This window comes from Rattus norvegicus, chromosome 10 (genome assembly GCF_036323735.1).
Source record: "Rattus norvegicus strain BN/NHsdMcwi chromosome 10, GRCr8, whole genome shotgun sequence".
Classification (NCBI taxonomy): domain Eukaryota; kingdom Metazoa; phylum Chordata; class Mammalia; order Rodentia; family Muridae; genus Rattus; species Rattus norvegicus.
The window spans coordinates 59,372,014-59,391,080 of NC_086028.1; the positions used below are offsets into that span (position 1 = coordinate 59,372,014).

A 19,067-nucleotide genomic window follows, 5' to 3' on the forward strand; every position below is an offset into this window, starting at 1 on the left:
ACCATATTTATACAGTGGCCACAAAAGGCAGAAGCCAAGATTCCCCTGGAAGTGGAGTTACTATGAGTACTGGGAATTAAACTGGGCTCCCTTTGAAGAATAGTCAGTGATCAATCCTAACCACTGACCCATCTCTCCAGCCACATATAAATAAATGTTACAGGTATAGAAGTGTTGTTTTACATCCTCACTAAGATTTACTATTTTTAACTTTTTTTCTGCTTTCATGGTGAGATAAGTATTATCTTCCAGTGATTTCAATTTGCAGTTCCCTGATATTGACAATATCTTCACACACTTACTGTTGTCCTAAGAGCTTTTTATGTTTCAATTTGTTTGAGACAAGTTTTCTCTGTGAAACAGTCCTGGCTGTTCTAGAATTTGCTCTGTAGACCAGGCTGACCCTGAACCCAGAGATCTGCCTGTCTCTGGGATTAAAGTGCTGGAATTAAAGGCATGCACCACCATACTGGGTAACCTAAGAACTTTTATTAGAAATAATTTTCCCTTCCATTTATTTCTAATTATTTGGAATGTAAAATGAGTGGTACCCATTGGCTACCTATGGCATGACACAGTGAAAGACATACATGCAATATTGATTACCCTCTTGGTTTCTTCAATATGTATTAGTATCATGCTTTTTTTCTCTTTGTGGAAATTAATTCATTACATTTGTCATATTTACAGCCTTCTTAAATATGGTAGTTTTGAAAGACTTTATTCCCTCTCCTAAATAATTTGGTGAACAGTTTTATAATTTGTGTGTTATTTGTAACTATTTGTTCATCCAATTCCATCCATGACACACTTATAAAACTTATTGTAATCCAGTGCTAAAGATTGAACATAGTGTATTGTATATGCTAACCAAGTATTCTACAACTTGACACCAGCCAGATTCCTTTGGAAAGAAGGAACCCCAATTGAGAAGATGCTTCCACCAAACTGAGTTCTAGGCAAGCCCAGAGAACTTGTTTTTAAAGTGATGATTGATGCAGAAGGTAACAGCTCATTGTGGGTGGTGATTCTAGCTACTACAAGGAAGCAGATGAAGAATCACAGTATGAAGAATTTCTCCACAGCCTCTGCGTCAGTTCCTGCCTGCTTAAGTTTCTGGACTGACTTCTTCGGTTGATGAACTGTGATGTGGAATAGTAACCAAAACTAATCCTTTCTTCCCCAGGTTGCTTTTGGTCATGATGTTTTTATCACAGCACTAGAAATTCTAAATCCAAGTCCTTTTAAATTTTACATTGAGATGGGTATCATTAAGTTGCCTGGCTGATCTCAAGCTTGCTACATGGCCCAGGCAGGCCTTGGACGTCAGATCCTCCACCTTCTGCTTTCCAAGTGGCTGGGATAACAGGTGTACTTTCAGAAGAACGTTCTTCAAGAATTCAGTATTTCTATGCTCTGATATCTTTGCTTTACATAACTATTTATTATACACTTAGAAAACCACGGAATAAGGAAGTAATCTTTTATTATTCACAAGTGTTAAATTTAGATTTGAAAATGTCTTTCTAAAGCATTGGCATTGTTTGTATATTCATACAAATCATTCTTAAGTTTGAAAAGGTTAAGAAGTCAAGATGGAAAAAGGAAATCAAACTGTTGTTTCAGAGTTCCTCCTCCTGGGCTTGCCTATTGAACCACGCCAGCAAGACCTGTTCTATGCCCTGTTCCTGGCCATGTACCTCACTACCACCCTGGGGAACCTCCTCATCATTGTCCTCATTCACCTGGACTCCCATCTCCACACACCTATGTACCTGTTTCTTAGTAACTTGTCCTTCTCTGACTTCTGCTTTTCCTCTGTGACCATTCCCAAGTTGCTGCAGAACATGCGAAGGCAAGTTCCATCCATCCCGTATGCAGGTTGCCTCACACAAATGTACTTTTTCCTGCTTTTTGCAGATCTCGAGAGCTTCCTCCTTGTGGCCATGGCCTATGATCGTTATGTGGCCATCTGCTTCCCCCTGCATTATACTAGCATCATGAGCCCCAAGCTCTGTCTCTTCCTGGTTGCACTGTCTTGGTTACTGACCACACTCATATCTTTGTCACATACTCTACTCATGGCTCGGCTCTCATTCTGTGCTAATCATGTGATCCCTCACTTTTTCTGTGATATGTCAGCTCTTCTGAAGTTAGCCTGCTCTGACATTCAGATCAATAATTTGGTGATATTTATCTTGGGAGGACTTGTCATTATTGTTCCATTCCTGCTTATATTTTCATCCTATACACGAATAGTGTCCTCCATCCTCAAGGTCCCCTCTTCTAGAAGCATCCGCAAGGCCTTCTCCACTTGTGGTTCCCACCTCTCTGTGGTATCTCTTTTCTATGGTACAATCATTGGTCTATATTTATGTCCATCAGCTAATAACTCAACCGTTAAGGAGACTGTCATGGCTGTGATGTACACAGTGGTGACCCCTATGCTGAACCCCTTTATCTACAGCTTCAGGAATCAGGATATAAAGGGAGCTTTTAAAAGGGTGTTTTCAAAGCAGATGGCTAAACTTTCTCTGAGACAGTGACTCTAAAGATTAAAACATATTTTCAAATACCAGGCCCAGTTTCAAATATATGCAGGGGCTTTCTAAGTTTCAGTAGTTAGAATTTCTTATGCCTCCTAAATTTTACACTCTACTTCAGGTATGACATAACTTAAGACCTAACATACCCTAGTGGCTCCTTGATTATCATCTAAGTCTTAATAAATACTGGTGTTGGTGTCTAGTGTTCAAAGGATCTAAAGATCTTTCAAGTTCCCAGAAAGCAACTTCATCTCCTTAGTCACTTTGGCACTTTGCTTCTGACAAACATACTTATTCTATGAGGACTGTTTCCAACCTAATATATACATGCCCCCAACAATGCATTTGTTCTGTGGAGTCATTTTTCAAATTATTTTATAACTTCTTTTCATGTGTTGATTAAAAGCTCATTTAATGATCATATACTAAAACTATAATTTCTTTTGGAATTCATTGCATCAATAATTTGTCCACTAATAGTGAGCTAATTCTATTGATTATGACTTCATATTAGGTGTTATTTTTTTAATTAAAGTTGTGTAATCTGGAATAAGCTACACAGTCCTATTACATGTTGCTTAATTTACATACAGATAGTAAAGTGGTGGCCCATTGGATAGTCTAAGGAAATGTAAACAGTGATAGGTCTAAAATCTATTTGTTATTCCTAGGTAAGTTTTACTTTCTCCCTTCTATGTTGAAATAATGTAATGCTCTCTTTATTTCCTAAAACAAAGTATAAACCTCTTAAAGAGAGATGATTACTGTCTCCTAAACAAAGCCCTGTTCATTGTTTTTTTTTTCATTTGTTCTAGATGATTTCTTGAGTGCATTGTCATACTTCATAAATTATGCCTTAAAAGGAAATCATCCTAATAATGCCTATGTTGACACTATTTTCTTTTCCAAAAATGGTTTGGCTACTAAAATGCTACATACCTGCTTGAAGGTATCTAGGTAGCAAAATGTAAAAGTCTACCATCTCCTTCTCTATAAAAGCAATTAAAATTGTCATTCTATATATTGTCTATACACAGCCTAAGACATATATATATATATATATATATATATATATATATAGAGAGAGAGAGAGAGAGAGAGAGACAGACAGAGAGAGAGAGAGAGAGAGAGAGAGAGAGAGAGAGAGAGAGTAGAGCTAATGACTTGTTTAATTGCTTTCACTTAAAATGTACTGTGAACTCAGCATTTCATATAAGGACTTGTAATGCTTTTTGTTTTCTGTTTTATTTCGATGCAAGATCTCTCTACGTTGCTCATGATGGCCTTTAATTTACAGTGATCCTTGTTTCTCAGCCTTTTTCATGCTGAAACTAAGAGTGCATGCCACATCTGACAGGACTTGTGACACTTTTAGAAAAATATATTTCAGCAACTTACTTTTTGGTGGACTGGTTGTTTTCAGTTTATCCTTGATTTAAATTATACTGCTTCACTTTTATGTCTTAATCCCAATATTTTGCAACATTGTCCTATTTTCTTATGGAAACATTCTCAGAAATAAGTACATTAGCTCAAGAGAATATGAACATTTTATAATTGCGTAGAAATTACTAAATTGCTGAAGACATTCTTCTTCTATGCTAAGCTCCCCCCGCCTAAAAAAAAGAGGATATGACTGCTTCTTAATGTCACCAGTGTTCGAAATTCTGCTTTCAGATGTTTATTGCCCTCATAGCTAAAATGTGAGATCTTATTGTTTTTAAGATAAACTGCTGTGTATATTGGTGACATCAACTTTTAATTTGTCAACTAATTTTCTTTTCATGAGTTATTTGGGCAACACCTTTGTCTTCAATTGTTTTCTTTTCATTTTCTTGGTAAGGATGCTACCACTTAATCAATTGGTGGCATTTCCCTACACTGGCTATTTGTCTTCTTTTATCTTGCTAAAGATTTTAAACTTGGGATAGAAAAAGTTTCCTGTCTCATTTTTCTTTAGTAGTCCTTGGAAAGGAGTTTTGTATTAAAATATTGAATAGTATCATTTTCACACTCTACAGTCTTAGTCTCTATATATCTATTTCTGATTCACTTGAAATTTGGCTTAGGTATAATTATCTTCTTTGTCTTCTCTCCATCACCAATGAATTAGATGTCACTATCTTATAATATCTTTGTGTTCTGGTGTTTATCTCAAGTTTGTTTCCTTATTCTAGCATTTCCAGATGTTATCATATTTCTGTCCAAGCACATAAGATACACTTTGGTAAACATACATCTAAAATATCTGTGCAGGTTAAGGGCAGATTGCCATCCCAGTAGTGCATGACCAACAGAAAACGAACTCAAAGGGGGGATGTTTGAAGGTGTTTTGCTTGTTTTGCTCTACCTCACAGGTCTCTTGCTTATATATCATGGTTTCCAATTTTGTGGTTGTATGAGGTCTCTGTGCAAATGTGTGCATTTCTCTGAGTCCATATGTGGTTTCTGTGCTTTTTCTTGGCATTTTTTCTTTGTTTCATCCTATTCTAGTTTTTATATCATTTATTTTATTTTAGATGCCAGTTGGATTTCTAATGAGGGAAAAAGATAGGATGTGGTCATCTTCCTTCTGGCCCACAACTCTGCCTGGTACTGGCACTCCAGACCCCCTCTCAACCCAGAGACAGCTTGATTCCCAGGTAATATGACATAACCAGGCTCACAGGCTCACAGGAGGGACAGGATCCAGTCAGAAACAGCAAGGCCAAATAACACCTGAGAAAACTAGATGCAAGAGACAAACACAAGAATATATGCAACAGAAATGAATGCCACTTGCCACAATCAGAACCCAGGTCTTCTACAATAGCAAGCCCTGGATACCATAACACACCTGAAAAGCAAGAATTCTATTTAAAATCCCATCCCATGAAGATGATAGAGGACCTTAAGTAGGACATAAATAACTCCCTTAAAGAAATATAGGAAAACACAGATAAAGAGGTAGGAGCACTTAAAGAGAAAACACATAAATCCCTTAAAGAAAAACAGGCAAACACAATCAAACAGATGAAGAAATTGAACAATATCATCCAGGATCTAAAATTGGAAATATAAACAATAAAGAAATCACAAAGAGAGGCAACCCTGGAGATGGAAAACCTAGGAAAGAGATCAGGAGTCACAGATGCAAGCATCACCAACAGAATATAAGAGAAGAGAGAGTCTCATACATAGAAAATACCATAGAAGATATTGACACAACAGTCAAAGAAAATACAAAGTGCAAAAAAGCTCTGAACACAAAGCCTCCAGGAAATTCAGGACACAAGGAAAGACCAAATCTAAGAATAACATGAATAGAATATTCCCAGATCATAGGCCAGTAAACATCTTCAACAAAATCACAGAAGAAAACCTCCCTAACCTCAAATAAGAGATGGTCATAAATATACAAGGAGCCTGTAGAACACCAAAATAGATTCTACCAGAAAAGAATAATTCCACCCATCACATAATAATCAAAATACTAAATGCACAAAACAAATAAAGGATGTTGAAAGTGGTATGGGACAACGGCTAAGTAACATATAAAGGCAGACTTATCAGAATTACAGCAGACTTCTCAACAGAGACTGTAAAAGTCAGAAGACCTTGGATGTCATACAAACCATAAAAAACAAAGTCAGACTAGGCGGCTATACCCAGCAAAACTCAATCATCCTAGATGGAGAAACCTAGACATTCCAGGACAAAACCAAATTTAAACGATATCTTTTGACTAATCTAGCCCTACAAAGGATAATGGAAGGAAAACACCAACAAAAACATGGGAACTACACCCACAAAAAAAAAAACAAACAAGAAATTAATCATCTCACAACAAAAAGAAGAGAACCACACAATCATAATACCACTACTAACAACAAAAATAATCCAAGGGCACCAACATTTGTAAAAGAAATATTGCTAGGGCACAGGAACTGTAGATTAGCCCAGACTGGATTCTTCCAGTCTCCATCTGCACCCAGGAGCTAAGGCTGTCCCACAGCCCTCCATACCCAAATCCTGCCCAAAGAAAGTTGGCCTCCCAGGACTGCTGACACACCTAAGATCACAAACTCACAAACCCACAAGAAGAACAAGCTCCAGTCAGAGACGGGGAGACCAACTAAGACCAGAGAAAACCAGATGGCAAGAGGCAAGTGCAAGAACCTAAGCAACAGAAACCAAAGCTATTTGGCATCATCAGAACCCAGTTCTACAACCACATAAAGTCCTGGATACCCCCAACACACTGAAAAAACAAGATTCAGATTTACAATCACATCTCATGAGGATAATAGAGGATTTTAAGGATATAAATGACTCCCTTAAAGAAATACAGGAGAATACAGCTAAACAGGTAGAAACCCACAAAGAAGAGATGCAAAAAAAATCCCTTAAAGAATTACAGGAAAACAACCAAACAGGTGAAGGAATTGGACAAAACCGTCCAGGGTCTAAAAATGGAAATAGAAACAATAAAGAAATCACCAAGGGAGACAACCCTGATATAGAAAACCTAAGAAAGAGATCAGGAGGCATAGATGCAGGAATCACCAACAAAATACAAGAGATAAGAGAGAGAACCTCAAGTACAGAAGACAGAAAACATTGATACAACAGTCAAAGAAAATGCAAAATGCAAAAAGCTCCTAACCCAAAACATCCAGAAAATCTAGGACATAATGAGTAGACTAAACCTAAGGATAATAGGTATAGAAGAAAGCGAAGATTCCCAAATTAAATGGCCAGTAAATATCTTCAACAAAATTATAGAAGAAAACTTCCCTAACCTAAAGAAAGAGAAGCCAATGAACTTGAAAGAAACATAACTAAGCGCAATGTACACATTGATCCTCACACCATAATAGTGGGATATTTCAACATCACACAGATCATGGAAACAGAACTTAAACAAACATTAAAACTAACAGAAGTTATGAACCAAATGGAGTTAACAGATATCTACAGATTATTTCACCCTAAAACAAAAGAATATAACTTCTTCTCAGCATCCCAAGGTACCTTCTCCAAAATTGACCATATAATCAGATACAAAACAAGCCTAAATAGATACAAGGCCATTAAAATAATTCCATGCATTCTATCAGATCATCACAGACTAAAGCTGGTCTTTAATAACAACAAAAACAACAGAAAACCCACATTTCATAGAAATTAAACACCTCTCTATTTAATGATAACTTGATCAGGGAAAAGATAAAGAAAGAAATTAAAGACTTTCTATAATTTACTGAAAATGAAGGCACAACATACTAAAACTAATAGGACACAATGAAAGTAGTGCTAAGAAAAAAATTAATAGCACTGAGTAAACACATTAGAGAGATCCTACACTAGCACATCTGAAAGCTCTAGAAGAAAAAGGAAACATGCCCAAGAGGAGTAGATGAAAGGAAATAATCAAACCTGAGCTGAAATAAACCAATTAGAAACAAAGAGAACTATACAAAAAAATCAACAAAGCTAAAAACTGGCTGTTTGAGAAAATCAACAAGATAGATAAACCCTTAGCCAAACTAACAAAAGGGCACAGAAACAGTATGCATTTTAACAAAACTAGAAAGGAAAAGGGAGACCTAACATCAGAAACTAAGGAAATTCAAAAAATCATCAGCTACTACTAAGAAAGCCTATAGGCAACAAAACTGGAAAATATAGATGAAATGGAAGATTTTCTAGACAGATACTAGATATCAAAGTTAAATCAGGAATGTACAAACTATCTAAACTGTCTCATATCCCCTAAAGAAATAGAAGCAGTCATTAAAAGTCTCCCAACAAAAGAAAAAGCTAAGGGCCAGGTGGTTTAGTGCAGAATTCTATCAGACTTTCAAAGAAGACCCATTACTAATACTTCTCAAACTTTCCACTAAGCAGACAGAATACTAACTTAATTCCCTCTATGAAGCCACAGTTATGCTGGTACCTAAGCCACACAAAGAACCAACAAAGAAAAAGAACTTCAGACCAATTTCACTTATGAATATCAATGCAAATACAATCAATAAAATTATTGCAGACAGAAAATAAGAACACATCAAAACCATCAGTCACCAAGACCAAGTAGGCTTCATCCCAGAGACGCAGGGATGGTTCAATATATGGAAATTCATCAATGAAATACACTATATAAACAAACTCAAAGAAAAAAATCACACAATCATATCATTAGATGGTGAAACATCCTCCAAAAAATGCAATACTTCATGTTAAAAGTATTGGGAAAAAACCCATGGGAGAGAGAGCTCATCACCCAGATAGGTGGACACTCGTAAGACTGAGGGCAGGAGAGACTGCCAGTACTGCCCACCCTTGCCCACATCCGTGGCCCAAGAGGAAACTGTATAGGGTCTCTGGGAACAGGAAGATAGGGGCACTCAAGCTGCAGGAGCCCTGCAGTCCAGACTGTGCCCAGATGTGAAGGGACCTGGTCAAACAGCTCCCTGCACCCAAATCCCGTGGGAGGGAGAGCTAGAACTTCAGAGGGGCAGACATACCTCAGAGGCCAGAGGAGACTTCTCTCTGCTCACATTTCTGATTCTAGAGGAAAATGCCTAGCGCCATCTGGCCCCCCTGTGCACAGGGACCCAAGAGAAGTCGAGGCAGGCCCTTCTGGTTGCTGCCCTCACAGAGGGCTGAAACAGAACCCTGAGGAGCGACTTCTGAGAACAGAGGTAAGACCAACTTTTCTGCTCCAAGTTACCTGCCTGGTGCACTCAGGACACACGCCCACAGGAACAGTTGAAGACCAGTAGTAAGGAACGACTACACACCTGAAAGCAGAACACTCTGTTCCCATAACTGGCGGAAAGAAAACAGGAAAACAGGTCTACAGCACTCCTGACACAAAGGCTTATAGGATGGTCTAGCCACTGTCAGAAATAGCAGAGCAAGGTAACACCAGAGACAACCTGATGGTGAGAGGCAAGCGCAGGAACCCAAGCAACAGAAACCAAGACTGCATGGCATCATCGGAGCCCAATTCTCGCACCAAAGCAAACACTGAATATCCACACACACCAGAAAAGCAAGATCTTGATTTTAAATCACATTTTATCATGATGATGGAGGACTTCAAGAAAGACATAAAGAACTCCCTTAGAGAAACGCAGGAAAACATAAATAAACAATTAGAAGCCTATACAGAGGAATCACAAAAAATCCCTGAAAGAATTATAGGAAAACACAATCAAACAGGTGAAGGAATTAAAAATTGAAATAGAAGCAATAAAGAAAGCACAAAGTGAGACAACACTGGATATAGAAAACCAAATGAAGAGACAAGGAGCCGTAGATACAAGCATCACCAACAGAATACAAGAGATAGAAGAGAGAATCTCAGGAGCAGAAGATTCCAAAGAAATCATCGACCCAACTGTCAAAGATAATGTAAAATGGAAAAAGCTACTGGTCCAAAACATACAGGAAATCCAGGACTCAATGGGAAGATCAAACCTAAGGATAATAGGTATAGAAGAGAGTGAAGACTCCCAACTCAAAGGAACACATGAAACTCAAGAGGGATGACCAAAATGTGAATGCCTCACTCCTTCTTTAAAAGGGGAACCAGAATACCCTTGGGAGGAAACAGGGAGGCAAAGTTTAGAACAGAGGCTGAAGGAACACCCATTCAGAGCCTGCCCCACATGTGACCCATACATGTACAGCCACCAAACTAGATAAGGTGGATGAAGCAAAGAAGTGCAGGCTGACAGGAACTGGATGTAGATCTCTCCTGAGGGACACAACCAGAATATGGCAAATACATAGGTGAATGCCAGAGGCAAACCACTGAACTGAGAATGGGACCCCCATTTAAGGAATCAGAGAAAGAACTGAAAGAGCTTGAATGGGCCTGAGATCCCATATGAACAATAATGCCAACCAACCAGAGCTTCCAGAGTCTAAGCCACTACCCAAAGACTATACATGGACTGACCCTGGGCTCCAACTGCATAGGTAACAATGAATAGCCTAGTAAGGGCACCAGTGGAAGGGGAAGCCCTTGATCCTGCCAAGACTGAACCCCTAGTGAACAGGATTGTTTGGGGGAGGTTGGTAGTGGGGGGAGGATGGGGAGGGTTAGGGGTTAGGGGATGTTGGCCTGGAAACCGGGAAAAGGAATAACAATTGAAATGTAAATAAGAAATACCCAATTTAATAAAGATGGAGGAAAAAAGTCTCAGAAAGATCAAGAATTCAAGGTATATAACAAAAATAATAAAAGTAATATACATCAAACCAACAGTCAACATTCAAATTAAATGCGGGAAAAACTTGAAGCAATCCCACTAAAATCAGGGACAAGTCAAGGGTGTCCACTCTCTCCCTATTTATTCAATAATAGTACTCAAATTTCTAGATAGAGCAATTAGACATCAAAAGGAGATCAAGGGGATACAAATTGGTAAGGAAGAAATCAAGGTATCACTGTTTGCAGATGATATGATAGTATATTTATGCAACCCCAAAAATTCAACCAGAGAACTCCTACACCTGATAAACAACTTCAGCAGAGTGTATGGATATAAAATTAACTCTAACAAATCAGTATCCTGGATACTGATCCTGGATTAGTATCCACGAATAAATGAACTTTATTAGAAATTAAGGAAACAACACCATTCACAATAGTTGCGTATAATATAAAGTATCTTGGGGTAACTCTAATCAAGCAATTGAAAGATTTTTATGACAAGACCTACCAGACCCTGAAGAAAGAAATTGAAGAAGGCCTCAAAAGATGAAAAGATCTTCAATGCTCATGAATTGGTAAAATTAACATAGTAATAATGACCATCTTACCAAAACCAATATACAGATTCAATGCAATCCCCATCAAAATGCCAACTTAATTCTTCACAGAGAAAAAAAACAGCAATTCAGAACTTCTGTAATAACAGCAACAACAAAAAACAAGATAGTGAAAACAATTCTCAAAAGAACTTCTGAGGGAATCACCATCCTTGACCTCAAACTGTATTAAAGAGCAATTGTGATAAAAACTGCATGGTATTGATACAGAAACAGACAGGTAGATCAATATAATAGAATTAAAGACCCAGAAATAAATCCACACACCTATGATCAGTTGATTCTTGACAAAGAGGCCAAAACCATACAGAGGAAGAAAGACAGCATTTTCAACAAATGGTGCTGGTCTAACTGCAGATCTGCATGTAGAAGAATCCAAGTGGATCAAGGACCTCCACATATATCAAGATATGATGAATCTAACAGAAAAGAAAGTTGGGAAGAGCCTTGAACATGTCAGCATAGAGGAAATTCTCCTGAACAGAATATCAATTTCTCGGGTTCTAAGATCAACAATTGAAAAAATTGGGTGTCATGAAACTGAAAATCTTCTTTAAGGTAAAGAACATTATCAATAGAACAAATCAGCAACCTACACATTGGGAAAAGGTCCTTACCAACCCTACATCCCATAGAGGGTTAATATCCAATACATACAAACAATTCAAGATGTTAGACTCCAGAAAACTAAACAGGGGGTACAGAGCTAAAAAGAGAATTCTCAACTGAGGAATCTCAAATAGCTAAAAAATGTTCAACTTCCTTAGTATTCAGGGAAATGTAAATCAAAATGACCCTGAGATTCCACCTTACACCAATCAGAGTGGTTAAGATCAAAAACTCAGGTGACAGCACATGGTGGCAAGGATGTGGAGAAAGAGGAACACTCCTCTATTGTTGGTGGGATTGCAAGCTGGTCCAACCACTTTGGAAATCAAGCTGGCAGTTCCTCAGACAATTGGAAGTATCTCTTTCTGAAAGCACAGCTATTCCACTCCTGGGCACTACACAGAAGATTTTTTTAACATATAACAAGGACACATGCTCCAGGATGTTCATAGCAGCCTTATTTATAATAGCCAGAAGCTGGAAACAACACAGATGCCCCTCAGCTGAAGAATTGATACAGAAAATGTGGTGCATTTATACAATGGAATAGTACTCAGCTATTAAAAATGACAACTTTTTGAACTTTGTAGGCAATGGGTGGAACTAGAAAATAACTTGAGTGGGGTAACCAAGACCCAAAAGGACATACATGTACTCACTTATAAGTTGATATTAGTCCAAAAGCTCAGAATGCCCACGATGCAACTCAAAGACCATATGAAGCTTAAAAAGAAGGAAGACCAAAATGTGGATGCTTCAAACCCATTTAGAAGAGGAAATAAAATAATCACAAGAGGCAGAGTGATGGAAAAGCCTGGGTGAAAGAGGGGAGGAGGAGGAAAAAGAGGGGTTCAGGACCAGGTATGGGAAAAGGAGAGAAGTCCAGAGGGTCAGGAGAACAAATATAAATAAGTATCAGTGGAGTATGGGTAACTTTGGAACCATTAGAAAGTCTAAGATATCAGTTGAGGGCAGATTTAGAGGTGTTGAGCTAGGAGTAAAGAAAGGTAAGAGCACAATAGCTGGGGAATTCTTAGAAGAGCCCAGCCACAGAGTCAATAAGGCAGTTTAAAAAGGAGCTTGTGTGTGTGTGTGTGTGTGTGTGTGTGTGTGTGTGTGTGTGTGTGTGTGTGTGTATGGTATGTGTGTGTGTATGGTGTGTGTGTGTGTGTGTGTGTGTGTGTGTGTGTGTGTGTGTGTTTCAACTGTGGATCCAAGATAGCTCCTGGGCAGGTGAGCACCTGCCACTCACTGGGATCTCAAAGCTGTACAGCCATAACTCACCACTACAGGAGGCACTTGGTACTGTGGAGGATTGGTGCCCCAGAGAAGGGGGGCGTTAGAGTGGGGAGTTGGGGTGGGTAGGTAGGTGGAAGACACCCTCTTACAGGCAAAGAGGAGGGAGAGGGGTGGAGATTTATGGAAGTGAGACTGGAAAGGGAATAACATTTGAAATATAAACAAATAAAATGATTAATAAAAAAATAGGGTGTGGGTTTGAGTGAGTGGAAAGCATCTGGGGGGGACTTAGGGGAAGAGGAACCCTAAACAGAATAATTGTATAAAAAGCTATTTTCAACAAAACTAAATAAGATGAAATGCCTGTGTGGAAATCCATTAGTCTTCTCTAGGGAGGTGCTCTCTAATTAGTCATTTAATACCAAGTGGTCACACTCAAATCATACACACACAAACAGGACTAAATGAACTCAGCACATAATATTTATATATTTATGTGCATATGTATATAATGATAATAATTACATAAAAAGAGGCTATGAATTTAAGGAGTGAAGACAGGAAATAGGACAGGATGGAAGGATAAGAGAGAGAAAGGAAATGATATAATTTTATTTTAATTTGAAAAAATGTCAAAAAATAAAAATACTTCAGTGGAGCTAAAAGACACCTAAATATAATGACTTTCACAAACAACAAAAAACTTAGCATTTAATAAAAATAAAAAATATATTCTCTTTCAAAGTATTCTGAGATAGCCTTCTTTCAAATATGCTTACAGTCTTAAGTTGTATAACAAACTGTTTAGAAATTACATTGTAATTATCTTGCTGTGTTGTAGTTACATGAAATTATATATTTATTAAACAAAGTTTATTATCTCTACAGAATAGGATGAAGAATATATTTCTACCTATTTGAATTATCTCAGTTGAATTCTATATATTACTTCATTTAATAATTATATAATAATTTCTACTTTTACTTCCCTGGATATTTTTAATAATTTTAGATTAGTTCACAGCTCTTTTTTGTTTAAACATTTTTGTATAAAACGTTACTTCTCTGTATGGCAATTGTGGAGCAGTCCATGTTACCAAGTTTTCTAATATCTGAAAAAAATTTTCAACTAAGTGTTCTGGCTACTGGAAACACAGTCAAAGCTAACATAAATATTGATGACGGTGAATACATAATTGATAACTACATTCTCTAACCACATGGAATATTACTTTGAGAACAATGTAACCATAGGCTACCTGGTATAATGGTTGGCTTAGAAAGATGGCTTAGTGGGCAGAGAGGTCTTGACAAGCATGGTGGCCTGAGTGGTATCCTGAGGAACTAGGTGGTAGAAAAAAGAAATCAGTTCCTGCAAGTTGTCCTCTGGGCTCCACATGCATTCCGTGTAATTTTAAAGATGTACAATACTAGTGTTTCTAGCAAGAATTTATGTGTGAGTATGGAGCATGTTCCTATCCTCTGGCTCCAGGATGAAAGAACAGTAGAATCCTCCAGATAGTTTGGAACATTGAAAGGGGATGGCAAGCTCACTCTTTGTGTCCAGTGGTTCCTTGAGCATAGGAGGGTTTTTAGAAAAGCCATATCTTGGAAGCAGTGAGCTAGGAAACAGTGCTTAAACTACTCCAGTCACAAATGTGAATGCTCTTGATCACTGTAAATCATGAAGATACAAAAAAATCTTACATGCACTTGTGGAGCCCATACAGTAGTAGCAGTAGAGAGCCTCAGTTTCCAAAAGCTGTAATGGCAAGAGATCAGACTCTGTGGCAGCAGTTAAGGCTGGAGCTCAAAGCCAAATGCAAGACACAGCTGTGTGCAATAGATAGATAGATAGGACTCTTGAGATCTGAGAGGGTCACCAACCCCATTCCCCAAGGACAACCATAGACTATTCATGCTAACAGAAGAGATGTCAAGTCCCATCAACAATGATTATGAGACACCCATTCCAAAACTCAAGATGATATGTAAGCCTTAAAGAATCTAGGAAAGAAACACAAAGTTAACTGAAAATAAGATGTAGAAATTAATAAATGTGGAAGCAAAAAGCATCAATGGAGTTAAATGTCAAGAAACAATAGAGTCAATGTCAGTAAAACTAAATGTCCATTCTTTGGGATGGTTAGTACAGAAGATAAGCTTTGGCAAGTAAAACCACACAAAGCAGAAAAAGCATTAAGAAACCTGAGTAAAAAGAAGCCATATGAGTAGGAAAAGAGGCAACATTAAAGACTAAAGTGAGACTGGAGGAGGATATGTAGAGGGAAGCTAGATTCCACCAAGGTGTGTGGTGCACATACACGGAGTTAGCATATTATAACTCACTAATAGGGTAATAAATACATAACTAGCACAAAGGAAATAGTAAAATAATAAAATGATGATGATGATGATGATGATGATGATGATGATGATGATGATAATAATAATAATAATAATAATAATAATAATAATTAATAATAAAAGAAAACAAATGCAAACAGAAACACATTCAAGGGGTTTTTACATTTGCAACTAAAGGTTATTCAATAAAGTGGAAAGTGGATAGAATACAATACTGTTCATCACAGAATGTGAACTCCTTGCACAGGGCTTCTGACTTTGAGATAGTCTCCACTCAGTCTGTTTCCTGTGTTGTACAATGTGAATTCCTCATGAACTCCCAGTCAGTGAGAGTCATGTGCATGGTGTCCTTAGGACAGCATTTGCCACAAACAATTCATCACTAAATGTCCATTCTACCCTATAATTGTGAAGACATTTTAAATTGTTAAAGTGTGGACAAGGGACTGTGCTTCTACAAGCAGTAGACATTGTAGCTAAGTATTCACATCACAAACTTAGGAGAGTGGTTTGCAGTGGCTCAATAAACTTCTGGGCGTACAATTTCAAGAAATAAAGGGAAATTGCAGAATAACATACAGAGAAGGTGGGATGGCAGTGGAGGTTGGTTTGGGTGGGTAAAGGAGAATTTTGTCTCTTTGAATGTTCACAATGCATACACAGGATGTACAATATGTGAAGAAGAACATTACGTTAAAATCACCTTTAAATTATCCAGAAGTATTCCAGGAAGAGCCTGCATGGCTATGGCTGTCATTACAGCACAAACATTCCCATGCACCCTCCTTCTCCAGCTTCTCCATCCACCTGTCGGTGTTACCTGCATTCCGCATTCCCATTGCACAACCAGATGAGCTTCTTCTTACCTTCTTCTGCCCTCTTTTTTATTTTTTTGGATTCCCAAGAATTAGAATTTCCAAACACTAGACTATTTTTGAGCATTCAGACAACATACAAAGGCATCCAATTTGCTGTCATTTAACATTGTGTCACATACCACTATATAATGCGTGGTCATATTTGCTTGGGATCTAATTCTTACTTAACAAGGCTTAAGTCTGTGTAGGAACAAAACTAACAGAACTTGAAGGAAGGGGAAATAAAGGAGAAGATATTGATTTTTGGAGAAATAGAGAATACATGAGACTATATTGATTTGGGAGTTGGTACTGTTATAGACATACCAGTTAACCCGGACCTTCCATTACTCATCTTGGGCTGCTGCCCTCCATCTGAAACCCCTTTTTAGGGCACCCTTGACCTCTTTGTTACGGAGACTATAGATAAAAGGGTTCAAGGTCGGTGTGACTACCGCATAGACCACACTGGCCATGCGATCATAGCGAGCTGAGTAGCCAAATGATGGACGAAAGTAGACGGAGAGGACTGAGCCAAAGAAAAGTGACACGACCACTAGGTGGGCCCCGCAGGTAGAGAAAACACGGTGCCGGCCTCCTGTGGTCTGCATCCCAAGCACTGCCACAAGGATGCGTGCATAGGAAAGGGACACGAGGATCAAAGGGGTCAGAACCACTGCGAGGCCCTCTGAGAAGATGGCAGTCTCTGCAGTTGATGTGTCAGAAGTTGCCAAGCTCAGCATCACGGTCATGTCACAGAAGAAGTGGTGCACTGGTGCGGAGCGAGGATAGGAGAGAGCAGAGATGAGTAGTGTGTGCAGCAGAGAGTGCAGATGGGCCACAGTCCACGATGCAGCCACCAGTACAAAGCAGCGCCAGGGTGTCATGACTACACCATAGTGCAGCGGCCTGCACACGGCCACCACACGATCATAGGACATGGCTGCCAGGAGGTAGCTCTCAGTAATGCCCAGAGCTACAAAGAAGTACATCTGGGCGAAGCAATCCTGGAAGGACATGGCCTGACCAGGATGGAGCAGGGTAACCAGCAGTCTCGGGACAGTGACAGTGGTAAAGCAGACATCCACAAGGCTCAGGTGACCCAGGAAATAATACATGGGGGAGCACAGAGCCCCATCAGACCTCACCAGCACCACCATGCTCAGATTGCCCAGGGCGTTGAGCAGGTAAATGCTAAGGAAAAGCAGAAACAGAAGCGGGTGGGTATCTGCACCATCCATCAAGCCGAGGAGCTGGAACTGTGGTCGGTATGTGAGGTTGGTCACAGCCATGGAGGTCAGGCACCTGTGGGAATGCTGAAGAGAAAGATCGGACAGGGAACCTAAGTTCTGGAGACCCCAAGTAGATTTCCTGGACCTCCACATACCATATATAATCTTAATGTCAATTTTTTTTGAAGGATGCTCCTCTGTCAGTTTCTTTTTATTTATTTTTATTGGATATATTTCTTTATTTACATTTCAAATGTTATTCCCTTTCCCAGTTTCCTGTCCATAAGCCCCCTCCCCCTCCCCCTCCCCCTCCCCCATAAGGGTGTTACCCCCCCCATCCATCCCCCTTACCACTCCCCCACTTTCTCCTGCACTGGGGGTCCAACCTTAGCAGGAACAAGGGTTTCCCCTTCCACTGGTGCCCAACAAAGCTATCCTCTGCTACATATGCATTTGGAGCCGTGGGTCATTCCATGTATAGTCTTTGGGTAGTGGTTTAGTCCCTGGAAGCTCTGGTTTGTTGGCATTGTTGTTCTTATGGGGTTGCAAGCTCCTTCAGCTCTTTCAATCTTTAAGGCAATATTTTAAATCTATTTGTCTGCGTATTTTTCTGTACCACATGCATGCCTGCGTAGCCTACTCATATGAACTGAGTAGGATATCATTTTTCCTGAAGAGATTGGAAAGAGTTCAAAGGGAAATTATCTGAATTGGGTCCTTGGGAGTGGGTAGAAGTTTATTAAACAAAATGACTGCCTCCCTATAAGGAGGGAATGTGTGGTGTTGTTGGTGTAGAAAGAAAAAACTGAAATGCCCACAGATAACACTGAGACAAAGCCTGTGCTTGCTCTGAACTCAGTTCATAAAATCAGTTGGAAGAAAACTTCCAAATTTCTGTGATCTCAGAAATAATGCTCTCATTTTCCCCATTCAACATCTTCCTGAAAGCCCCATACCATTTCCACATTGCTCTAAGGCTACTAGACCTTTCTATGGCTGTGGTGACCTGCTCACCATCTGCCAAGAAAAGGGGATCATGTTTCTGTGTTGTCCTAGAAGACAATGGGGCAAGTGACTGTCAGAGCAAACGCCACACCACACTGCCCTATCCAGAGATCTGTGCACAATAAGGATGTCTTGAGTGAAGCTTTCTGTAGACCAGTGAGTATACCCGGGAGAAGGACAGTGGAGGAGACTGAATGATGACCAGTCAATCAACTGCCAGGACAATGTTTCAGGCATTTCCTGATCATTTTTCTTCCTCTGTCAGTATCACCCATGAGCCATCCTGGGGAACTTGCTTGCTAAGAACAGGAAAACCAACTTTGTACCTTAGCACCCCCACACTCTGTCCTTTATGTTTGTGCCAGGCCTTTCTTCCTAACTGCCCC

General features: G+C 39.1%; 2 protein-coding genes across 2 annotated transcripts; one reads left to right on the top strand and one right to left on the bottom strand.

Annotated features, from left to right (window-relative positions):
* Positions 1–1,595: 1,595 nt before the first annotated feature.
* Or1e1fl1 (olfactory receptor family 1 subfamily E member 1F like 1) lies at positions 1,596–2,546 on the top strand. Its single transcript, XM_003750854.2, has one exon. The coding sequence runs from the start codon at positions 1,596–1,598 to the stop codon at positions 2,544–2,546; it is 951 nt and encodes a 316-aa protein (XP_003750902.1).
* A 14,245-nt stretch (positions 2,547–16,791) lies between these two features.
* Positions 16,792–17,736, bottom strand: Or1r1 (olfactory receptor family 1 subfamily R member 1). The gene has a single exon (NM_001000033.1). The coding sequence runs from the start codon at positions 17,734–17,736 to the stop codon at positions 16,792–16,794; it is 945 nt and encodes a 314-aa protein (NP_001000033.1).
* Between the last annotated feature and the right edge of the window lie 1,331 nt (positions 17,737–19,067).

Coding starts and splice junctions, on each gene's coding strand:
- Or1e1fl1 (XM_003750854.2), top strand. CDS start 1,596: ATGGAAAAAGGAAATCAAACTGTTGTTTCAGAGTTCCTCCTCCTGGGC.
- Or1r1 (NM_001000033.1), bottom strand. CDS start 17,736: ATGGCTGTGACCAACCTCACATACCGACCACAGTTCCAGCTCCTCGGC.